The 26,508-nt window shown below is 39.5% G+C and overlaps 1 protein-coding gene across 1 annotated transcript in view; it reads right to left on the bottom strand.

Annotated features, from left to right (window-relative positions):
• LOC133069692 (membrane cofactor protein-like) overlaps positions 1–22,845 on the bottom strand; it is a 54,792-nt gene extending 31,947 nt beyond the window's left edge. The window contains exons 1-5 of the mRNA XM_061161283.1: positions 22,632–22,845; positions 12,827–13,012; positions 12,381–12,480; positions 2,254–2,339; positions 757–954 (exon numbers count right to left, since the gene is read on the bottom strand). Of these exons, the coding sequence (XP_061017266.1) occupies positions 757–954; positions 2,254–2,339; positions 12,381–12,480; positions 12,827–13,012; positions 22,632–22,752 (691 nt within the window). The 5' untranslated portion in view covers positions 22,753–22,845. The remainder of the gene's footprint in view (positions 1–756; positions 955–2,253; positions 2,340–12,380; positions 12,481–12,826; positions 13,013–22,631) is intronic.
• Positions 22,846–26,508: the final 3,663 nt, after the last annotated feature.

The following is a 26,508-nucleotide window of genomic DNA, read 5'->3' on the forward strand; positions in this document are numbered from 1 at the left end:
ATTTTGATCAGATAATGTATTCAGAATGATTTTAATTCTTTAGAAGGTGCTAGGAAATGACCTCCCTTAGAAAATGTTCCATGTCGAGTTGAAAAGAGTAAATATTATCCTGTACTCAGTGACTGTTTCCTTCCAAGAGTCAAAGCCCCTCTAGCATCTCCTTGCTTCATGTCACTCGAGTGCCTTAAACATTGTTTTAAAAATGTATTTTGTCCAGAGTTTGTCATTATTTTCAATGAGAGAGCTAGCCTTTAACAATCTGCACTACCATTATTTGTAGCCAGAACATTCAGACATCTTGCAATATAAGGAAAAACTTTATATTTAAGGCAGCATGTGTTGAGTTTTTTAGTTTTTGAAGCAAAAAGTCTTGATTTTTATATGCACACACATATTAGTTCACAATGTGTAAACTGGAATGTCAATAACATCTGGGGTGAGAAGTGGGAAACCCCACAACTAGAACTATTTTCTATTCAATTTGGCCTAAATTAAATTAGAAGTCAATGTAAACAGAGGAGGAAACTTGCATGATTGTTTTACTTACTGGCAAAATTATTTATTTATTGGTAAAACTCAATGGACATGAGTTTGAGCAAGCTCCAGGAAATGGTGAAGGACAGAGAAGCCTGGCGTCCTGCAGTCCATGGGATTGCAAAGAGTCGGACATGGCTAAGTGACTGAACAACAACAAAACTATTTACAAAGTATTCCACAGTATTTACAAATAAAGGAGATAAATGGAAATATGATTACCTTTACACAGAGGAGGGTCACTACTCCATTTGTTAGGTTCAATACAAACAAGCTTGCTCTGTCCAACAAGTGAATATTCATCTGGTCCATTTGAAAGATCACAACTATAAGTTATCAATTCATTATATTCAAATATATTTCTGTAGCTATTGGTGTGTTTTCCATGTTTTATTTTTGGAGGTTGTCCACAATAAATCTCTTAAAAGGGGAAAAAAAGAGAAAACAAAGGCAAAAGAAAGGTGAAAGAGTAAGACAGTGTTAGTAAAGTCCTGGGCACTACCTTCAGTAAGCTCTTTAACTTATGACTTCTAGAAGTTAACTGTGAATCCATTATCCATTGAGAGGAAAGTTTCCATGAGAAAATGTATTCTCCCAAATTAACTCACATAGAAATTAACTTTTAAGAACCAAACTCACTTCCTTAAATACCTATTAAAGTATCTATATGAAATTCCTATATTATTTATAAGGACATGCAAAGTTTTGTTCTAGACATCATAAGAGATGGAAATTTAGCAAGAAAATATGCTTGTGATTACATGGAAACTTACATTACCATATGTAAAATAGATAGCCAATGGGAATTTGCTGTATGGCCCAGGAAACTCAAACAGCGGCTCTGTATCAACCTAGAGGGGTGGGTCGGGGCGGGAGACGGGAGGGAGTTCCAAAAGGGAGGGGATGTATGCATACCTATGGCTGATTCATGTTGAGGTTTTACAGAAAACAACAAAATTCTGTAAAGCAATTATCCTTCAATAAAAAAATAAATTAATTTTAAAATAATAGTAAAACCCACCACTAGCTAAGAAATGCTTTATAATTTATAAACATATCCATTCACTACATCAGAGGTTCACAATAATACCAAAATACTGTCTTATTTCACTGTCATCCTTGTAGCTGTATAGTGAAATTTCCCAGAATCTACAAATTGTGTGAATTTGAAACAGACTGAATCCAGATGTCTTCCGTTAAGCCAGATATTTGCAAAAAATGTAAAACAAATGCCACTATTCTGGAAAATTTTAATTTTTCTCATAAAAATATGGTGTATGTATTAACATGTATTGACTTTATACAAGTCTTAAAAGTGATTTAATAAAAAACTATTTTAAAAACTTTCATTCTAATTTCAATAAAATGAATACCAGTAGACATAAACCACACAAAGAAATAGTTTCCCAGGTGGCACTAGTAGTAAGAACCCATCTGCCAACACAGGAGACATAAGAGATGTGGGTTCATTCTCTGGGTGGGGAAGATCCCAAGAAGGGTGGCATGGTAACCCACTCTAGTATTCTTGCCTGGAGAATCCCAGGGTGGGCTACAGTCCATAGGATCGCAGAGTTGGGACACGACTCAAGCAACTTAGCACTTCAAGGCACATAAAGAAAAGCTCTTTGGGATCATTGCTGATTTAAAAGCAAAAACAGATTCTGAAGCCAAAAAGTTTGAACGTTCTTGATCCAAATTCTAAAGTGAAAATTTACTTACTTTCACAGTGTGGAATCGTATCACTCCAAGACACATTCTCTCCAATAAGGTTACAAACTATAATAGGTTTTCCTCTTAAGAAATAACTAAATAGAAAAAAGAAGAGGTTACTGTTTCTTTGACAGCACACATAATAGTGAAAACTTTTATATGGTTGTTTTTCTATACTATAGTACTTTGAGGGAGACATTTCTTAAGTGACATGATAAAAATGAAAGTGCTAACCAAATCTGCAATTTTAGTCAAATAAAGAGTTATTGCCTGTGAACACACATTGGCCCACAGCAAAAAGTCTCCATGACTCTGTCATGCTGGCATCTTTGCTCTCTCTGGAAAATGCATCACACTTTCACTTCTGAGCTTTTGCTTCCACCACTGTTCAGTTAGAACTGAGAAACAGAGACCAGGCTCTAGAGCTTGCCTGCCTGGATTCAAGTTCTAGTTGCATGATGGACTTGTTATTTGAGCTTGGGAAAGCCTTTTACTGTTTTTCTCGCTCAATTTCCTCATCTATGTAAATGACACAATAGGACACACCTCATGGGATTGTTTTGAGAATAAGTTAGCATCTGACACATACTGCTAGGTAAGTTTTACCTCTTTTTAATATTCTTTCGGTTCAGTTCAGTTCAGTAGCTCAGTTGAGTCCGACTCTTTGTGACCCCATGGACTGCAGCACGCCAGACCTCCCTGTCCATCACCAACTCCCGGAGTTTACTCAAACTCATGTCCATAGAGTCAGTGATGCCATCCAACCACCTCACCCTCTGTCGTCCCCTTCTCCTCCTGCCCCCAATCCTCCCAGCATCAGGGTCTTTTTCAATGAGTCAGCTCTTTGCATCAAGTGGCTAAAGTATTGGAGTTTCAGCTTCAAAATCAGTCCTTCCAATGAACATCCAGGACCGATCTCCTTTAGGATGGACTGGTTGGATCTCCTTGTAGTCCAAGGGACTCTCAAGAGTCTTCTCCAACAACACAGTTCAAAAACATCAGTTCTTCAGCGCTCTGCTTTCTTTATAGTCCAACTCTCACATCCATACATGACTACTGGAAAAACCATAGCCTTGACTGGACGGACCTTTATTGACAAAGTAATGTTTCTGCTTTTTAATATGCTATCTAGGTTGGTCAGAATATCTCCCTAGGAACAGCTTAGGACTGCTACTTAATGCAATCTTCTCTTAATCTTTTCTGATAATTTAAATTCGCAGTGCTCTCTCCTTCATCTGGACTCTCATTGTAATGATCATAAATAATTGTATGTATTCGGCACTTCTTATTTACTATTTTGCTTTAATATATTATACTAGTATATATTGTTTCAATTTTTTTATTTTTTTAAAGAAGAGTCTATGCTTTAAGTTTTTGGAACCTTTCAAAGTGCCTAATAGGCTCTCTATATCTATGACAGAACGTTCTAATATTTTTACTTAACGAATTTAAAAATAATCAGTGAAACTGCTTGCACAAGGTTCTAGTCGACTTCTCCATCAAGTTGCCCTCATTTTTTTGTATATTGTAGTGTTTTAGGAGAAGACTTGTGGAAGGTGGCAGAGTTGGAGGCACTAGGAATCTGTCTCCATAACTAGACAAAAACTGCAATGGTAGAGTCTGCCTGATGTCACTGTTTTTGAACTTTGGAGTCTGTTGAAGAATTGCAAGTTCCAGAGGAAAGCTCAGACAGGCAAATCACATTCATTTCAGTCAATTTCAGCTCTTAGGAAAATAGCAGCTACCCATTCCCACTCTCAGCAGTGTCGCAGGCAGCTGGGCATGTGTTCCTGAGCGGCTCACACACAGATTGCAGGAGGCAGAGGACCCAGAAAGGGCTGCCCTCCAAGAACCAAGGGCATGTACTCTGATTGCCGACTTTGGTTCCTGACCACAGAAAACGGTGGGTAGCCATTGCTCTCATGTCTTGCAGACGCTTGCAAGCCCCTTTCTTGTTGGCTGAAGTGAATTACATGGGATTTAAAGATCGGGCACCATTTGCTTCCAATTTGATTTTTGCCTTCAACTTCATTTTAATGCTTTAGAAGTCAATAAATAAAGATTAGACATTCAAAAACAACTGCATATGAGGGGAAATTTAGAAAGTAAGTGTGCATATTCAGGGGAAAACTCAGAAACAGCCTGACAAGACCTTCAGTTTACAACTCAGGCTGATGGCTGGCAGAGAAATATCCTACAGCAATCAAAAAACAGTAACAAAAACTGCAATGTCGAGGGAAAGGAGAGGATCTGACTTCCAAAGTTACCATATTATTAAATTCCAATGTCCAGTATTCCACAAAAAATCACCAGGTATACAAAAAACAGGAAAGTATGGCCCATTCAAAATAAAAATAAAATTAAATGAACAGGAACTGCTCCTGAAAAACATCTGACGACAGATAGATTAGATAAGGACTATCTTAAATACGCTCGAACAACTAAAGAAAGATGTGCAGAAAATCAAGAAAATCATGCAAGAGCAGAGCAGAACAATCCTAAGGAGAATGCTCATGTGTGCCTGCTCAGTCGTGTCTAACTCTTTGGGACCCCATGGACTGCAGCCTGCCAGACTCCTCTGCCCATGAAATTTTCCAGGCAAGAACACTGGAGTTGGTTGTCATCTCCTACTCCAGGGTATCTTCCCAACCCAGGGATCCAACCCTTGTCTCTTGTGTCTCCTGCATTGAAAGGCAGATTATTTACCAGTGCACCACCTGGGAAGCCCATCATGAGGAGACAGATAACCTAAGAAGAAATCAAGAAGGAACTCTGGGCTTAACGTACAATACCTGGTACAAAAAAACTCAGTAGAGGGATTTAAAGAAAATTTGAGCACGCGGAAAGAAGGTATCAGTGAATCTAAATATAGAATGGGGGAAGTTATTGAATCTGAACAACAGAAAGAAAACAGAGTGAAGAAAAATGAACAGTCCCTAAAGGACTTGTGTGACATCATCAAGAGGATCATACACATTTTGGGAATCTCAGAGGAGAGACAGAGAGGGACAGAGAAAACATTTTAAAAAATAATGGCAGAAAACTTCCAAAATTTGATGAGAAACAGAAATACAATCAAGAAATTCAACAACTTCCAGGTAAAAAGAACTTAAAGAAGTCCATACTAAGACACATAATCAAACTCTCAAAAGACAAAGACAGAGCAGCTAAGATGGCAGAGTAGAAGGACCTTAAACTCACCCCCTCTAACAAGAATACCAAAATCACAACAATCTACAGGACAATCATCACTGAAAAAGACTGAAGCCTACCAGAAAAGGTGCCCTATAGCTAGAAACAAAAAGATGGAACCACAAAGAGACTGGTAGGAGGGCAAATCCCATTCCCTTAGGTGGGTGCCCCACAAATTATAGAATAATTATATTATAGAGGTTTTACCACTAGAGCAAGTTCTGAGTCCCAGTGAAGCCCCTAACCCAAGACTCCAGCACTAGGAAGAGGAGATCCCAGAGCATCTGGCTTTGAAAGCCACCAGAGCTTGATTACAGGAGCTCACAGGACTGGGAGAAATAAGAGACTTCACTCTAAAGGGGTACACAAACATTTCATAGACACCAGGAACAAAGGCAAAAGAAATAAATTCATAGGATCCTGAATCAGAACTACCTACTGATCTTGAAAGGTGTCCTGAGGAAGCAGGGGGTGGCTGTGATTCACTCTGGGGATATAGACATTGGTGGCAGATATATAGGACTTTTCAGATGGCCCAGTAAAGAATCTGCCTGTCAATGTAGGAGATGCAGGTTGATCCCTGGGTTGGGAAGATCCCCTGGAGAAGAAAATGGTAACACATTCCAGTAGTCTTGCCTGGGAAAGTCCATGGACAGAGGAGCCTGGAGGGCTACAGCCCATGGGGTTGCAAAGTTGAACACAACTGAGCACACGTGCATGGCAGATATATCAGGGAGCATTCATCTGTGTGAGCCCTCCCAGAGGCTGATATTTTGGCACCAAGACCTGGCCCCTCAACAGTCTGTAGGATCCAGTGCTGGAGACACCTCAGGCCAAACAACAAATGAGCATGTGCAGACAGGCTGCCTAAAGACTTCCTGAGCCCACAGCCACATTTGGGCTTCCCTTGTGCCTCAGCTGGTAAAGAATCTGCCCACAATGCAGGAGACCTGGGTTTAATCCCTGGATTGGGAAGATCCCCTGGAGGAGGAGAAGGCTAGCCACTCCAGTATTCTGGCCTGGAGAATTCCATGTACTGTATAGATCAGGGGTCGCAAAGAGTCAGACATGACTGAGCGACTTTCACTTCACTAGACATGACCCTGCACAACAGAGGACCAAGATCCCTCCAGTGGCCATGGGGCTGACACTAGAAGCAAGAAAATTACAGCCCTGCAGCTTGCAGACTGAGTCTACAAATGCAGGCCAGCTAATCCTGGGCCCTTGAGTGATGAGAGGGTAGCGAACTGCTGGGATGCTTTGAACATTTCCTACAGAGGGTCACTTCTCCAAAATCAAAAAAGAGTAGCCAACTTACCACATACAAAAAATACAAATAGCAATTTAAAGAAAATGAAGACACAGAAAAATACATTTCAGATGAAGGAACAAGATAAAATCCAGGAAAACTAACTGACATGGAGAAATGGAATCGACCCAAGAAAGAGTTCAGAGTAATGATAGTAAAGATGACCAAAGAACTCAGGAGAATGGATGCACAAAGTGAAAAATTAGAAGTTTTTTAACAAAGAATTAGAAATTAATAAGAAAAACCAAATACAATTAAAGAATACAATAACTGAAATGAAAACTACACCAGAAGGAATCAATAGAGTAAATGAGGCAGAAGAACAGATCAGTGACGTGGCGGACAGAGTGGAGGTAATCAGTGCCATGGAACAGAAAAAAGAATGAAAAAGAATGAGGACAATTTAAGGGACTTCTGGGACAACATTAAGCACGCTAGCATTTGCATTATTGGGGTCCCAGAAGGAGAAGAGAGAAAGGGCCTGAGAAAATATTTGAAAAGATAATAGCTGAAAAACTTCCCTAACCTGGAAAGGGACAGTCACCCAGGTCTAGGAAATGCAGAGAGTGTCATACAGGATTAACCCACAGAGGAATATACCATGACATAGAATAATCAAAATGACAAAAACTAAAGATAAAGAGAAAATATTAAAAGCAACAAGTGAAAATCAACAAATAACATATGAGATTACTCCAATAAGGCTGTCAACTAATTTTCCAGCAGAAACTCTGTAGGCCATAAAGAAGAGGCGTTAAAGTAACGAAAGTCAAAAAGTTACAATCAAGAATACTCTATTCAGCAAAGCTCTCTCATTCAGATTTGATGGAGAAATCAAAAGTTTTAGAGACAAGCAAAAGCTAAAATAATTCATTATTACCAAAGCATCTTTACAACAAACAATAAAGAAAATTCTCTGTGGAAATAAAAAGATCACAAATAAAAAGAAGAAAATTATAAAATGGAAAAGCTTATAGGTAAAGGCAAACTTACAGTTAGAAAATCATCCACACACAAAGCTAGTAGGGAAGTTAAAAGAAAAAAGCAATGAAATAATTTGTATCTACAATAAGCAGTTAAAGGATACACAAAACAATTGGATGTGAAATATAAAATCAAAAACAGTAATTGTGAGGGGAGGAGAATAAAAGGCAGGATATCTAAAATACATTTGAAATTAAGAAATCTGCAACTTAAAACATGTATAAATATAGACTCCTATACAAGAATCTCATGTAACCACAAAAAAACTGTAATAGATGTACACATAAAAAAGATAAAGGAATCCAAATAAAACACTGAAGATAGTCATCAAAAGAGATGAGAAAGAAAGGAGAAAAAAAGCAAAAAAAAAAAAAATCAACAAAATTACAATAGGAACATACATATCAATAATTACTTTAAATGTAAGTGGACTAAATGCTCCAACCAAAAGACTCAGACTGGCTAAATGATTACAAAAACAAGACCTATATACATGCTGTCTATAAGAAAGTCACCTCAGATCTGGAGACACACACACACTGAAAGTGAGAAAATGGAAAGAGCTATTCCATGCAAATGGAAATCAAAAGAAAGTCAGAGTTGCAACACTTCTAGCAGACACAATACTCTTTAATAAAGCCTACTACAAGAGACAAAGAAGGACACTATATAATGAGCAAAGAACCAATCCAAGAAGAAAATATAACAATTTAAATATATATGCACCCAATATAGGAGCACCTTGGTACATATGGCCAAGTGCTAACAGCCAAAAAGGGAAAATTGACAGTAATACAATAATAGTAGGGCACTTTAACACCCCACTTACATCAATGGATAGATCATCCAGACAGAAAATTAATAAGGAAACAAGAACCTTAAGTGACATATTGAACTAGATGGACTTAATTAATATCTATAGAGCATTTCATCCAAGAGCAGCAGAATACACATTCTTTTCAAGTACACATGGAACATTCTCTAGGGTAGATCACAGGCTGGGCCACAAAGCAATTTCTGCTAATTTAAGAAAACTGAAATCATACCAATCATCTTTTTCAACCATGACCCTGTGAGGTCAGAAATCAACTAAAAGAAAAAAAAAAAAAAACTGCAAAAAACACAAGCATGTGGAGGCTACATGGTATGCTATAGAACAACCAATGAATCACTGAAGAAACCAAAGAGGACATTTTAAAAAAATACCTAGACACAAATGAAAATGAAAACATGATCTAAAACCTATGGGCTGCAGCAAAAGCGGTAGTAAGAGGGAATTTTATAGTGATACAAACTTACCTCAGGAAACAAGAAATATCTCAAATAAACAACCTAACATTACGCTTAAAGTGACTAGAGAAAGAAGAACAAATAAAAGTCAAAGTCAGTAAAAAGAAGGAAATCATAAAGATCAGAGCAGCAACAAATGAAACGTTGAACTAGAAGTTTGAAAACAGTTAAAATAAGATGCATGAAACTGGAGCCTATTATGCAGAGAGAAGTCAGAAAGAAAAACACCAATACAGTATATTAACTCATATATATGGAATTTAGAAAGATGGTAATAATGACCCTATATGCAAAAGAGCAAAAGAGGCACAGATACAGAGAACAGACTTTTGGACTCTGTGGGAGAAGGCAAGGGTGGGATGATTTGAGAGAATAGCATCGAAACATGTATATTACCATATGTGGAATAGATGACCAGTCCAAGTTTGATGCATGAACCAGGGCATTCAAAGCCAGTGCACTGGGACAACCCAGAGGGATGGGATGGGGGAGGGGAGGTGAAAGGGCGGTTCTGGCCAGAGGGATGCATGTACAACCATGACTGATTCATGTCAATGTATGGCAAAAACCACCACAACATTGTACAATAATTAGCCTCCAATTAAAATAAATAAATTTAAAAAAATAGAAAAGACCAATGAAACTAAAAGCTGGTTCTTTGAAAAGATAAAGAAATTGATAGACTTTTAGCCAGACTCATCAAGAAAAAGGGGGAGAGGGCCCAAATCAATAAAACCAGAAAGGAAAAGGAAGTTACAACCAACACATCAGAAATATGAAGGATCACAAAAGACTACTACAAGCAACTATTTGCCAATAAAATGGACAATCTACTGTAGAAGAAATGGAAATATTCTTAGAAAAAGATAATTTCCCAAGAGTGAACCAAGACGAAATCACCAGTACAGAAATTGAATCAGTAATTTAAAAACTCCCAACAAGCAAAATATTCCAGAACCATATGGCTTCACAGGTGAATTCTACCAAACATCCATCCATCTTTCTGAAACTATTCCAAAAACTTGCAGAAGAAAGAACAGTTCCAAACTTATTCTATGAGACCAGCATCACCCTAATACCAAAACCAGACAAAGATATCACACAAAAAAGAACATTTTAGGTCAATTACTGATGAAAATATAAACGAAAATCCTCAACAAAATACTAGCAGACCAACTCCAACAATACTTTAAAAGGATCATACATCATGATCCAGTGAGATTTATCCCAGGAATATAAGATTTTTAAATATTCATTAATCAACCAGTGCATTACACCACATTAACAAACTGAAGAACAAAAACCATGTGATCCTATCAATAGATGCAGAAAAAATAATATGATAAAATTCAATATATATTTATGATGCTAAAAATCCTCTTCAGAAAGTGAGCTTAGAGAAAACATGGCTCAACATAATAAAGGCCATATATGACAAATCCACAGCTAATATCATACTCAATGGTGAAAATGGAAAACATTTTCTCTAATATCAGGAAAAATACCAGGATGCCCACTCCTATCACTATAATTCAACATAGTTTTGGAAGTTCTAGCCATGGGAAATGGAGAAGAAAAATAAATAAAAGGAATCCAAATTGGAAAAGAAGTAAAACCATCACTGTTTGCAGATAATGTGATGCTATGCATAGAAAATCCTAAAGACACTACCAGAAAACTACTAGAGCTCATCAATGAATTTTGAAAAGTTGACAAACACTAAATTAATATACAGAAATTGTTGCACTTCTATACTCTAACAATGAAATATCAGAAAAAGAAATTAAGGAAACAATCCCATTTACTACTGCATCAAAAAGAATAAAATATATAGAAACAAACCTGTCTAAGGAGGCAAAAAACCTATACTCTGAAAACTATAAGATACTATGAAAGGAACTGAAGATGACTCAAACAGATGGAAAGATATTCTGTGTTCTTGGATTTAGAGAATCAGCATTGTCAAAATGACTATACTACCCAAGACAATCTATAGATTCAATGCAATCCCTACCAAACTACCAATGGCATTTTTCACAGAACTAGAGTAAAAAATGTTTTAAGTTGTACGGAAACACAAAAGACCCCTAATAGCCAAAACACTCTTGAGAAGGAAGAATGGAACAGGAGGAACCATGGTCCCTGACTTCAAACTATACTATAACACTACAGTCTTCAAAACAGTATGGTACTGGCCGAAAAGGAGACGTGTGGAACCACAGAATAGGCTAGAAAGCCCATCAATAAACATGGCAAGAAGAGACAATGGAGATAAGGCAGTCTCTTCAATAAGTGGTGCTGGAAAAACTAGACAGCTATATGTGAAAAGAATGAAACATTCTTCTATGCCATATAGAACATTCTACATATAGAACATTTTACACCATATAGAACATAGAACATTCTTTTACACCACATACAAATAAATACAAAACTAAATTCAAAATGGACTAAAGACCTAAATGTAAGATCTGATATTATAAAACTCTTCGAGGAAAACATAGGCAGAACACTCTTTAACATAAATTGTGGCAATATTTTTTTGGATACATCTCCTAGAGCAATGAAAATAAAAACAAAAATAAAAAACTGGGATCTAACTAAATGGGAAGCCATTTTGCATGGCAAAGGAAGTCATAAATAAAGGAAACCTATGGACTGGGAGAAAATTTCTAACTAAATATCTAGAAAATATTCTAACTAAAATGATTCTACCAAGAATGGATTAATTTCCAATATATGGAGTTCACACAGCTTAATACCAAAAATAACATAGTAAAAAAATGAGCAGAAGGACTAGACAGACATTTTTCCAAAGAAGCATATGTGTCTTTTTCAGGCACATGAACAAAAAATGCTAAATATTGCTAATTATTAGAGAAATGCAAGTCAAAACTACAATAAGATATTACCTTACACCTGTCAGAATGGCCATCATTTAAAAGGCTGCCAATAATAAATGCTGGAAAGGGTGTGGAGAGAAAGGAGCCCTCCTACCCTGCTGATGGCAGTCATTCTGTGAACCTGCCTTCAGCTCTGGGGATGGCCACTTTAAACAGGTGTGCTGTGTAGTTAAGGATGAAGCTATCATGGTTATCACATTTTTGACACATCCAATAGGCTTACTCTCACATATAATAAGTATATAATCGTGCTTTTCTTCCTTTTAAATTTCTTTCTATTAATTACACATTTTTTTCAGTGTAACTTATCATTTCAGTATAACACATCATTTCAAGTGCCACTTACCACCTAGAAAGAAACATGAAATCAACTTTAAGGAAATGATCAAGTTGAGAAGCAAAGCAAAATGAAATTCACAATGTTTACCTTCTTCCTTTCTACAGGGTAACTTACTTACCCCTCATCACAAGAAATGTGAGCTTCTGATTCCCACTCAAATGTTTCATTTGGGGCAACGACTTTACCATGCTTTACTTTGATATCTGGACATGATTTTCCTAAAAGAAAATTTTCAAATTTGTTCTTTCATACCAATTTCAAAACATTTAAATCAAGATCAAAATTCTATACTGCTCTTTTGTATTGATGAAATATTATTTTCTTTATTTAATTATTATAAGGGCAAACTTGAAATTCACATTTATCTAGGGATCAATCCCCAAGAAAGATTCCCTGGAGATTTCTCAAAGCCAGAAAAAATGGATTGTGATCTACAACTTAGTTTCTTATGAGAAAATCATTACTGTTATAGTGGAAAATTAACTCTTAAAATGTGTAAAAATCTCTAGAGAATGAAAAAAAAAAAAAAAAACCCAAGAAATAAAAATGGTTTCGTTTCCTTACTTAAACATGCTTCTTCAATACGGCTCCATGAGCCATTAGGCTCACAAGTAGCTGAGAGGATATAAGGCAACACATAAAAGTATCCTCGGTAACACTCATAGTCTATTCTGTCCCCAGGGTAATAATGGCGTTTAATGACACCCTTAAGCTTCATACTCTCCAATACTGGTGGATCAATGCAGCGTACTAGGAATAAGAGAATAAAAACAGAAAGTTAGGAATTTAATCTTTCCCATCAGCCACTGTGGCTTAGCAGCAAGCAGGTAGTACGGAATAAGTAGAAAGTTTCTTAGCAAGATTTTTAATGACTTTATCCATGGTTTTATCCAAGCGATGGTAGTAGTGGAGAATGTGTCTTGCTTACTAAAAAAAATCCTATTAACTTTTAATTTGTTGAGGAATAAGCTAAATTTTCATTCAACAGTAAATTCAAGGACACAAACTCTATCTTTTGGGTATTAAATATACATACGTATCCTCACGCGCTTCCCAGGTGGTGCTAGTGGTAAAGAACTCGCTTGCCAATGCAGGAGACATAAAAGATGCGGGTTCAATCCCTGGGTTGGGAAGATCCCCTGGAGGAGGGCATGCCAACACGCTAAAGCATTCTTGCCTGGAGAATCCCATGGACAGAGGAGCCTGGCGGGCTACAGTCCGTGGGGTCACAAAAAAGTCAGACACGACTAAAGCGACTTAGCACAGCACAGCACGTGTTTCCTTACACATTTTTTCCCTAAATTTATTTCAAAACTCACCTCTCATCTTAAAAGTTCTTTTATAGTCTATAACACTCTGCTCAGATTACGCTTCCATAGTTGGAAACACAAGCATATGATCACTTGTCAATTCAGGCTGTTTCCTCTCAGAAGGCAAGGTTCTAAAGGGAAAGGATCATGTACTTTCTTTTTCTACTACACTCTGTACACACTGGGTGCTCAAGACTTGCTGTAGTAAGAAGAGATTATTAAATAAGCATTGTGGATTTCAAAAGATCAAAATAGATGTGGACTATGTATTTCAAAATATGACTTCACTTTATATATTAGGTTGATACAAAAGTAATTGCAGCTTCAGACTGAATTTTAAATCATTATAAATAGGCTCAAACACATCTTTATTAATCAAAATAGGATTCATTACAATCAACACATTTTTGCCAATGAGAAATAAGTTTGTTGATTCCAGTAGCATAAACATCCATGCTTCGGGATTCGAAGAACTCTTGGAAACCATTTTCTACCTCTTGCTTTTTGTGGAAGCATTTTCCCTACAAAAAGTTGTCAAGACGCTTGGAGAAGTCGTTGTTGGCTGGCGAGAGGTCAGGTGAACGTGGCAAAATATTCAAAATATTTTGAGGGGCAAAATATCTTACCCCAATTTGTTCAACTTTTGAAGTGTTGATTGTGTGATGTGTGGCTCGGTGTTGTAGTGGAGAAGAATTGGGCCCTTTGTGTTCCCCAATGTTGGCTGCAGGCATTGCAGCGTCTGGTGCATCTCATTGATTTGCTGAGCATACTTCTTAGATATAATGGTTTTGTCAGGATTCAGAATGCTATAGTGGATTAAGTGGGCAGCAGACCACCAAACAGTGGCCATGACCTTTTTTGGTGCAAGTTTGGTTTTGGGAAGTGCTTTGGATATTCTCAGTCCAACCACTGAGCTGGTTGTTGCCAGTTGTCATAGAAAAATCCACTTTTCGTTGCATGTCACAATCTGATCAAGAAATGGTTCATTGTTGCTGTGTGGAATAAGAGAAAACAACACTTCAAAATGATGATTTATTTGATTTTCAGTCAGCTCATCAGACACCCACTTATCAAGTTTTTTCACCTTTCCAATTTGCTTCAAATGCTGAATGACTGGAGAATGGTCGAAACTGAGTTCTTCGACAACTTCTTGTGTAATTGTAAGAGGATCAGCTTTGATAATCCTCTCAACTGGTCATTATCAACTTCCCATGGCTGGCCACCATGCTTCTCATCATCAAGGCTCTTGTCTCCTTCACAAAACTTCTTGAACCACTGCTCCACTGTACGTTTGTTAGCAGTTCCAGGGCCAAACGCATTAATGTTGTAAGTTGTCTCCACTGCTTTACGACCCATTTTGAACTCAAATAAAAATTCACTCAAATTTGTCTAACATCTCTTCTATAGCCTCAAATAAATACAAACTAAATATCAAGTAATAAGTCATTAGCAAAAAACAAGGCAAGAAATGCAATATTATACTTTAAAAATAGATATTATTACACAATACAATAGGCTGCATTCAGAAAATTCCCCAGTGCTCCAGGTAAGTGACAGAAAAGTGAAATAGTACCCTGCTAAGAATCAAGAGAACTGTTCACTTTCTCTGCACTTGCAAAAATTATGCACTCACTCTCTACCCACTTGCAAAAATTAAAAATAAATCTCTGACACAAGCACACATCCATATCCCTTCTCATGTAGTCCCCTCAGGAAATCATGGTCTCTGACCCAAGACATAATTTCCCCAAATCTTATTTATTTTTAAAATTTCTTTGCTTCTTCAAAGTGCAAATTCTAACACATAATCTGTCAATTTTACTTCTAAATTTCCACTCATTTATAATGTATTTTCAAAGTCATTAAGTAGCCTCCTTCTAGATAAATTCACCCTAACCCTTTCCCTCAGTTATTTTAGGTTTCCTGCCTATAACATCTGGAGCGATTGATCATTTTCCCTTTGCCCCTTCATGCCCGAAAAGCTCTTCCCTTTGGTTTTCAGGAAACAAATGACCTTGATATTTAGCCTGTCCTCTGGCTACTCTTCCTCCTATGTCTGATTGCATTATGTGACGTTACTCATGGGTTATTCTAGGAACGTTCCTAATTTTCATTCTGCAAATCCCCCTGGGTGAGAATACATACTCTCATGACATCATTAACACTGCTAAGAGCTGCCTCCCAAACCACTCTGTCCATCCTAGGTCTCTAGCTGGGGTGCCAAGTCTACGTATTCAATTCCCTCCCAACACAGCTCCACGTGGAAGGTGTTGCACTTTCTCAAGCAACATAATGAAGCCAGAGTGTGGTCTCTTTTGACTCTTCATACCAAGTTTCCACAACTGAAATTCCTGTTCTCTCTCTATTTCCACCTTTACTTCTACTAAAAATTCAAGCCACTATCATTTCTTATCTGAACTGCTGCAAGAGTTTCTGAACAGGTCTCCATACTGGTCTTGCCACCTTTCATTCAGTTCATTTACACACCACCACCATATAATACTGATAGAATACCATGACCAGGGCTCTTCCAAGTTAGATATATTTCAATGGCTCCCCTGTTCCCTCATGATAATGTCTAAGGTTCCTTGATACGGCTAAGAGAGCTTTAGTATCTGCTCACTCTTGCACACTCCTCTAGTAAGTTGCTCAGTCGTGTCTGACTCTTTGCAACCCCATGGCCTGTAGCATACCATGATCCTCCATCCATGGGATTTTCCAGGCAACATTCAATTCCACCAGTACTGCCCATTAACTCACTCAGCTTCCTGTATCACTCTGGACCTCCCTGCATCATTTGACTTCAGCTTTGACCAGAGACCTTGCCATCCCTCCTTCAGTTTCATCCTAAATGCCACTTTTTCCCTGAGGCTCTTAACATTTCTCACTCAAAAAATTGGGTCAAGCGTCTTTGTGGTGCCACAATTTACTTCTTTCGTAGCACTTTTCATACTGTACTTGCTCATTGCTCATACTCCCTGGGACATGGTAACTTCCTGGGGGCCATGTCTCACTCATCGCTGCATTTCGAGCTCCTAGAGCCACAGTTGAAGGAGCACTGTTATCAGTTTTACATACTTTTGATAAAATTTAAATTCTTTACTCTTCAGCCAAACTGCTCCAGAAATATCTTCAAACCATCACTTTTTTTTTTACTGCTGTTTTTGTCAGATTCCATTTTTTGGGAGTTTCTTTACAAAAATTTCACTTAATCAGAATTTTTCACTTTTTTCATGTCAAAATATTTGTTTTAATATTTTATTATAAACCTATTTTATATCACTTCTATGACTAGAAATCGTATTTTAACATTAAAAGTGAACTCCAAAGACTGTAGGTTATATTTTTCCTAAAGATTAGCAATGAACAATTCCAGAACATGTTTCTTATAAAAACATTGGTGAGTTAATTTTATATCCTGCAACTTTACTATATTCATTGATTAGCTCTAGTAATTTTCTGGTAGAATCTTTAGGGTTTTCTATGTAGAGGATCATGTCATCTGCAAACAGTGAGAGTTTTACTTCTTCTTTTCCTATCTGGATTCCTTTTACTTCTTTTTCTGCTCTGATTGCTGTGGCCAGCACTTCCAACACTATGTTGAATAGTAGTGGTGAGAGTGGGCACCCTTGTCTTGTTCCTGATTTCAGGGGAAATGCCTTCAATTTTTCACCATTGAGGGTGATGCTTGCTGTGGGTTTGTCATATATAGCTTTTATTATGTTGAGGTATGTTCCTTCTATTCCCGCTTTTTGGAGAGTTTTAATCATAAATGAGTGTTGAATTTTGTCAAAGGCTTTCTCTGCATCTATTGAGATAATCATGTGGGAATGCAAACTAGTACAGCCGCTATGGAAAACAGTGTGGAGATTTCTTAAAAAACTGGACATAGAACTGCCATATGACCCAGCAATCCCACTTCTGGGCATACACACTGAGGAAACCAGATCTGAAAGAGACACATGCACCCCAATGTTCATCGCAGCACTGTTTATAATAGCCAGGACATGGAAGCAACCTAGATGCCCATCAGCAGATGAATGGATAAGGAAGCTGTGGTACATATACACCATGGAATATTACTCAGCCATTAAAAAGAATTCATTTGAACCAGTCCTAATGAGATGGATGAAGCTGGAGCCCCTTATACAGAGTGAAGTAAGCCAGAAAGATAAAGAACATTACAGCATACTGACACATGTATTTAGAAAGGTGATAACGATAACCCTATATGCAGAACAGAAAAAGAGACACAGAAATACAGAACAGACTTTTGAACTTTGTGGGAGAATGTGAGGGTGGGATATTTCAAAAGAACAGCATGTATACTATCTATGGTGAAACAGATCACCAGCCCAGGTGGAATGCACGAGACAAGTGCTCCGGCCTGGTGCACTGGGAAGACCCAGAGGAATCGGGTGGAGAGGGAGGTGGGAGGGGGGATCGGGATTGGGAATACATGTAAATCCATGGCTGATTCATATCAATGTATGACAAAACCCACTGGAAAAAAAAAATAATAATAATAAAAATTTAAAAAAAAAATAAAAAATAAAAAATAAAAACATTGGTGATATCAATCATTTTAGAAACAGCAAATCAGGCATTACCTGTGCCAATCATTGTTTTCATGTTTTTTAAACTAATGTATCCTTCACAGTCTTCCTATGAATTGGGTACTATTTTCCTTTCTTTAAGATAAGCAATCTGCACTATGGTAAGGTGAAGGAACTTTCCCATGAATACATTCCTAGTAGGTAGCACACCCAGGGTCAAGCCAGGAATCTTGGTTCTATTACCAACACTGCTTTCCATCAGTTGGTCATCTGAAATCCTCATATTATAATGACAGCAACGTTTGTATTTAGTCCTTAAGAAATGGTCTTATACTGAGCCTGGGGAAATTAAAGCAACCTAGTTTAGATGTGGCTTCCCAGGTGGTGCAGTGGTAAAGAACCCGCCTACAAATGCAAGAGACACCGGTTAGATCCCTGGATCAGAAGAGCCCCTGGAGTAGGAACTGGCAACCCACTGCAGTATTCTTGCCTAGAAAATTCCATGGACAAAGAAGCCTGGCAGGCTGCAGTCCAGAGGTCGCAAAGAGTCAGACATAACTGAGTATACACACACAGAGTTTAGATGTACATTTGCTAGAGCCAACAAAAAGTCTCAAGGTCCCCAGAAAGAACAGGTAATAATACCATAGTCTGATTTCTCTGATTTTAATTATTCATTCCTAACTATCCTGTTTCTCCACAATCATTCACTCTGTGATCTACACTGCTGCCTTCCTCTTGCCTCCTTCACCCCACTGCCACCACGCAGGGTGGCTAGACAGGTCACCACTGCCCTGAGCCACATCACCTCTCTGAGCCTTTGCTCACACTCGTTCCTCTGCTCTGAACACCTTTCTTCCTGCTCTGGAGCAACTCCTTCAGCTCTTGTCTTCCTTGACCTTAGTTCACTCAACATCTCCTCTGGCAAGTAGTTTCTGCTTCCCTGGGGAGGCAGTGATCAGTCCCTTCTCTCGTATAAGCAGCTTTTTGTAGGAAAAGAGCTATCTGCAGGAGGTCCCCTTTGTCTTGTCACTTTATCAAAACTATATTTTAACTAACCTCTGGACAAGCATACCTTCCACATCTTTTGATCACACAATACTCTGCCTAACCTGTTGTCTCTTTTCTAAGTTCAAGAAATGGAAATGAAGAATAATTAAGAGATGGCCAGCTCTTTCCCCCAGTTTTCCCTTCAGTAATCTTGAGAGCAAACTCAGTGAGAGAGCATCTAAAGAAAGATCACAAGGAGTCAAGAAGTCTGCAGGCAATTGGAGATGTCAACAAATATGACTCCCTATCACAATGACTGGGCTTCCCTGGTGGTGCAGTGGTAAAGAATCTGCCTGCAGACGTTAGACGTGGGTTCAATCCCTGGGGTCAGGAAGATTCCCCTGGAGTAGAAAAAGGCAACCCACTCCACTATTCTCGCCTCGAGAATCCCATGGACAGAGGAGCCTGGCGGGCTACAGTTCATGGGGTTACAAAGAGCCAGACACGACTGAGCATGCACGCACATCACAATGATTAACTTTGGAGATTACTTCCCCTTTTTCCCTTTAAAAACTTCCAAGGCCAAGCAGAATCTTCAGAGTAGGTTCTGGGACAGAAGTCTGCCTTCTCCCCAGATGCCAGCCTTCTGCTTAAAGCAACCTTTCCATTCCTACTGGCACTTGTCTCTGAAGTATTGACTTTCTGAGTGGTAAGAAGTCCAACCTGAGTTCAGCAGCACTTGGACTTTCCTCTGCATGCTTACCATTACATGCTATTATGTTGAACACATAATATAGTGGACTCCCTTCATCCTTGTGGCCAACAACATCTCACACAGCATGTCTGTCACAGTCATGCTTCAAAACACTTTGCTTTTCAAAGTATCACTATTGTTAAACAGAAATCAATGGTAAAGAATACAGTACAATAAATCCAACCATTGAAAATAATCATCTTAAAACTTTATGCACTGGAGAAATATTTGACCACGTAATTTCTTTTGTTGTCTATCTCCCAGTAGTATGGTAACCTAGCAACTGACTGATAAGGACTGTTCTTCTTGCACTGTAATACAAAGCGCAAGAAAACTAAGACAGTATCATGTAAGCATTTACTGATCTTGGTTTCTTTCATCAGGAAGAAAGAAAAGACTTAATATAGGCAGAAGAGATCACTTACAAAAGGAAATTATAGGTTTTGTCCCAAAAAGCAGACCCTGCTCTGGAGGAAGGAGACTGGTCCCTTCTGTGGGCTCCTGCCATTGGGCAACTACCTCTGAGCTGGCAAGCCTTCCAGGCACAACGATGACTACTTATTATACCTGCTCCTCAAGAGCCACTTCTGTGACTGTTTGTAGTATCCACATACTCCCCATGCCCAGTATAGTGAGTTACCATTTATACCTTATTTAACTTTCCTACCTATTCTGATTTTACCTTTCAACCTTAAACATAACCTATTCATCCTCTTCATTTCCAGTTGGTATCTTCCCTGATATATCCTATTCATTTTATCCTTTTTTTCTCTATTTTGAACAATTCTTATCATCTCATTCAACTTCTAGCCTTAAGCATATTTTAAACATTATTAAAGAATTCCTTTTAATTTCTTGTTAGCACTGTTGTTCCATCACTCACACCTCTCCTGCAGAGAAATAAACTTTTAAAACCATCTGTAACAAGCAAGACTGTAGTAGTGTGAGCCCTGAGTAGTCTACTATCAGGGGCATATAAAGCCTTTCTGATCCTCAGCTGCCTCTGCCTTAGCTTTTAGGCACCACAGAAAGGCCATCCTAAGTGTGGCTCTTTAGAGAACCTTCCTCCTGGAAGCAAAAGAAGTTGTTCCTGGACTCTAAGCCCCAGCTGAAAGTTACCTCTAACTGGTACTCGATAGTGATACGAGAGTGTTGACACTGAGGCAAAAAAAAAAAAAAAAGGGCATTTCAAACCACAAGTGTGCCAAGACAGCCAAGATCTCTGCGTTCTAGTGAGGAGAGAATGGAAAACACAGTTTGGGTGGGTGACTACCAGTTAGCAGGGGAATTAAACTGAAGTGTGTGTGCGTCCACTGGAAATGGTAGGTCAGAGAAGGTCCCTCTGAAAAGGTGACATCACAGAGCTTGAAGAATAAGAAAGAGTTAATTATGTATAAGGCAGAAGAATCTTCTAAGCCCTCTGAGGAAACAACAACTGCAGAAGACAAGGTGGCAGAGTCTAGCCTGTTCGTTGAGCAGAAAAGTCTTCCCTCCCATCAGTCCTTTGTTAAATGCCATCAGAGAATCACGCTTCTTTGCTCTTGGGCACTTCTCTTGGGTTATAGCATATTCATTAGTCTTACGTGTTGGCTACCGTCTGCCACTCCCAATAAATTCTAGCAAATATTAATATTCGATTTCCTAATGTGTGCCTGGCACTGGGGGTGTAACAGTGAGCAAAACTCAGTCCCTGCATATACTCACATGTGTGTGCGGAAGGAGGGGCAAACAGACAGACAGTGAAATCAGGAGAGTGAAAATAGGAATGCTGTGTTTATTGTTCACCAGTGCATCCTCAGGACCTGGACAGGACCTGGCATACAGAAGACAAGTATTTGTTGAATGAATGCTGCTAAGAAAAACTGCAGCAAACAAACTAAATGGAATAGATCCTAAAAATATCCTGGGCATAGAAACACATCTGTGGACAAAGACAAGGAAATATACCAATGTATTAAAAAAATGGTTTTCCTTGTTTATGTTTTATACAATAAGCATGCATTTTTGTACATATTTAAAGTATTTGTTTGATTCAATGAAACACACAAACTTAGTGGACGGGGTCTCAGCTCTAATTTATGAGCTTTAAGGGAAAACCAGGTGAACACCATTTATAGTTTATTTCCAGGATACTCATTTTTCACTAGGTTTGGCTACCAATGTGTTTTCGGTTGCTTTGGTAAGCCCCACGCAAAGCAAACAATAAGCTTTCTAGTCCCACACCGGGCACTACTGTGTTGGGGACTTCCAGAAAGCATATACCGGGGTATATTTCTCCCAGCTCCCCCAGCGGGACATAACCCCATTCCCCCAACCGCGCAGGGAACACAGGGCAAACCCTTCCCCTCGCAACATCCCCAGATACTTGAGCAAGCCCTCCCCACCAACACCCGGGCCCTGCACCTGTCCTCACCAGGCTCTGTCCTGTAAACACCCTACCAGCTCTTGCCAGGGAACCAGCCTGGCCCTGGTCAACCCAAGCCGAGCCCACCATCGCGCAGCTCTCAGTGCCCCGCAACAAGCAAGCCTTCTCCTTAGGACCCCGCACAGCTAGGGTGTGTTTCCCCCCCGGGAAACACCCGCCCCGCCCTCTACCCCAACTCCGCCCTCTACCCCAACTTCGCAGGACCCGCGTTGAATCCAGCTCCGTGTCACCGCCCCGTACCACCAAGAAAAGCACCCCGCCCCCGGTTCTGGCCTGCCCGCCCCCGACCCATTCCAACTCGCCGCCTGGGCGCAAGCTGTCTCCAGGCTCCTACCGGAGAATATGGGTAACGGGAGCACTAGGGCCGCCAAAAGCATCCCGACGCAGCACCATGGGAAGAGGGGACTCTCGGGGCGAGCGGGAGGTGCCTGGCGAGGCGCGCAAGACGCTGTCATTTTCGGGATGTTCAGCGGGAAACCGCAGACCAACGCGGGACACCGCAGACCAACGCGGGACACCGCAGACCGACGCGGGACAGACCTTTCCGAATTGAGTTACCGCGCGCAACAATCGGCAGATTCACAGAGTCCAGTGCGGTCACGGAGGTGGGCGTGGCCTGGAACGGCCGGCCAATGGGCGGGCTGCAAGGCGGGGCCTCGGGCCGGGGGCGGTCCTTAGGCCGGGAGAGGCGGGGTGTGGCCCTAGCCCAGGTCTAACCTGTGAGCGCGCGGGCTGCTTTGCACCTCCTGCTCAGACCCTGCCAGGACATCACTTCTTCGTCTAGCAGACCTAAAGGAGAACCTCAGCGGCTCGCGGGAAATGTTCAGCGCCTCTTCGTGAACACACTGTCACTGCCCTACTTAGGAAGGATGGGAAGGAATCAAGGGCAGGCGCGGTCATCGTTGACCCTTTTCCAGAACGCTGGACTAAATAAAAAGAATCAAGCGCCTCCACCTGAAAACAGTCAGTGGATCCCTGTGAGGCAGACACCTCTCAGGACTCTATTTTGGACCTGGGGCCCTCCAGACTGTCCCGACACTTGGGCCCTTGCTCAGTCTTTGGCATTATCTAGGCATAATTCAGGACAACAGCTGAGGTTTACGTGGTTGACTGTTTCCGTGGCTGCTGAAGCCTCTAGTGGCCCGATAGATTTCAGAATTAGGAAAGGTATGGCCATTGCTCTCCCAACTGCTAGTCAATTAGTTTCCCCTCTGCTCCCAGAAAAGGACTCCTGGGAAGGTAAATTATTTACACGGATCATTAGCATAAGAGACCTCAACTCTATTGAGCCTCTGTCCTTGAGCAACTAAGTTTTATTGAAGGTGCAATTTACATGCATGAAAATGGTAAGGACAAAGATTCTGGAGAAGACTCTTGAGAGTTCCTTGGACTGCAAGGAGATCAAACCAGTCAATCCTAAACGAAATCCATCCTGAATATTCATTACAAGGACTGATGCTTAAGCTGAAGCTTCAATACTGTGGCGACCTGATGGGATAGCCTACTCAAGGAAAAGGCCCTGATGCTGGGAAATATTGAGGGCAGGAGGAGATGGGGATGACAGAGGATGAGATGGTTGGATGACATCACTGACTCAATGGCAGGAATTTAAGAAAACTCTGGGAGATAGTGAAGGACAGGGAAAGCTGGCATACTGCAGTCCATGGGGTTGCAAAGAGTCGGACGTGACTGAGTAACTGAACAACAACAAGGATTAGATGACGTATTTTGGATGGAGCACTTATGAACAGGATTGGGGTCACCTGAAGACTAACAATAGCATGTGCTTCCTTTTGCTTCCATTTGTTCTTTATATTTCATGCTCTCCCTGGGAATTGGTAGAATTTTCTTTCCTGCTCTGTAGCTTCTAGGAGTGGGCATCTATCTTTGGTTTTTTCGGCTTGCAGCTGCATCATTCTAATCTCTGCCTCTCTGGTCACAAAAATATCTCCCCGATTGTCTTTGTCTTTACTTGTATTTTCTTCTTCTTACAACAGTGTCAGTCACATTTCATTGCAGGTCACCATAATGACATCATCTTAACTCGATTACATCTGGTAGACACCCTAATTCCAAATAAGGTAACACTTTTAGGTCCTGGCCGAAAGGGACCCTGTTTGACACATAAGATTTCACATTGCAATCTCTCAGATTCCTATTTTCCCATGTGTCAAATAGATTCACCCAATCCCAACATCCTCCAAAGTTTTCACTCTTTACGGCATCAACTGGAAGGCCCAAATTTTACTTAAATGTCTTCTAAATAAGTTATGAGTGAGACTCAGTTTCTGGACCATCCCTGGGCAAAATCTGTAGTCACATGTGACCCTGTGAACCAGAAAACAAGTAATGTGCTTCCAAAGTACAATGTTAATACAGACATAGGATAGAAATTACTATTCATAAATGGAGAAAGAGATAAGAAAGGGGTCAGAAATTCTTAAACAAATTCAAAACCCACCAAGAGAAATCTCATTAGATTCTGGGAAGAGAGAACACTCCTCTGTGAAAGTCATGCTCCATGTCAGCCCCTATGCGGGCAGACTCAGCTTTATGAACCACCAGGGGAGGTGAGACTATTTTCTCAGGGGGAAGAGGCCCTGTTGGCCCCGCCTACGCATGCAGGGCGCTATCTTTGGAGGCATTCCTCCTTTACCTGTAAGATGCCTGCTCCTTTCAGTCCTAGCTGGAAGCATTTCTGCTAGAATAACCTTCTCAGAACCTTTGTCAGTCTCTTGTGCACTAATACATGCCAGCTCTTAGTCGTGTGTGTACATCACACATCTTCCCTGGATAACAGCATCTCTCCTTCTGGCTTAGGCTGAGACAACTGATTGGATCTCGACTCACATGCCTAACCTTGTAAACAAAGGACTGTTCAGCCTCACCATGGGCTTGATTGGTGAGTATAGTAAGTGGATATGCTGATTCATTTCAAATCATCTCACATTGGTTCCTTTTTCTTTGACAGTTCATTCTTCCATTTTCATCGCATTGAATGTATTTTACTACAAGAAGCAAGAAGAAATCAGGTGGATCTTTCATAGTTGGGTTGGAACTCTTCTGAACTAAATATCCAAGATGAACTTGGATATTTTGTGTGGTAGTTAATTTTGTGTCAACTTTGCTAGACAGTAGTATTCAGATGCTTGGTGAAATTATCAGATGTTTGTGTGAAGGCATCTTAAAGATAAGATATGTATAGTTATATAACCACCCTATTATCAAGATGTAGAATATTTTCATCATCCCAAATGTTCCTTCATGCCTTTTGAAGTCACTTCCTATTCCATAATTATATTATTATTTTTTTAGGGTAAAAGTTTGAGTTCAATGAAAAATGAACATTTGAAGTAAAACTTTAACTTTATTCTTCAGAAAAATGGTATTTTTAAAGCTAAAGTAAACATATGAATAGTTAAATACTTAAACTGAAATTAACCTCAAGTGTTCTTTCTGATTGATGTCTTTTAATCACATATATATATACCCATATAACTACTACCTAGAACTAAAGAGAGCAAATGTCCAGCACAACATAAGATTTCCTTTTGTCTCTTCCCATTCTGTACCACGCCTTATCTCCACAGGCAACTACCCTATGGTCAGGTTTTCCACATTTTAAAATTTATATCAGTAATAAATTGATTAACCTAGTGAGTGTGTTCGATTTTTTGGTTTAGCATGAGAGCTGTGAGATTTTGCAAAATTGCTGTCAATAGCTGTACTTCATTTTGGTTTCTAAATTAATGAATATTAATCCATTGTATGAAAATGCTACAAATGCTTTGTCCAGTCTCCGAATGTTCATGGGAACAATCTGTATTTTTGCCATTTATGAATAAAGCTGCCGTGAACCATTCTGTATGTGTCTTTCTATGGGCATGCACTCCCGGTCCTCTGGTGAGGGAGGTTAAGGAGGACAAACAGCCAGTACACAATAAATGAGTCAGGAGCATGAAATAGTCAATGTAAAGAATATAATCAACAATTGTGTAATTTTTAAATGTCGATAGATGGTAATTAGACTTATTGTGGTGATTATTTTGAAATGAACAGAAACATGGAATCACTACACTGGGTAAACAGGAAATAACAGTGTTCTTGGTCAATTGTATGTAAAACAACAAGCACATTGAAAAAGAGATCTGATATGTGGTTATCAAGGCTAGGGCTGGGGATGGGGGAATTGGATGAGGGCAGTCAAAGGT

Source organism: Dama dama, chromosome 14 (assembly GCF_033118175.1).
Source record: "Dama dama isolate Ldn47 chromosome 14, ASM3311817v1, whole genome shotgun sequence".
NCBI lineage: Eukaryota > Metazoa > Chordata > Mammalia > Artiodactyla > Cervidae > Dama > Dama dama.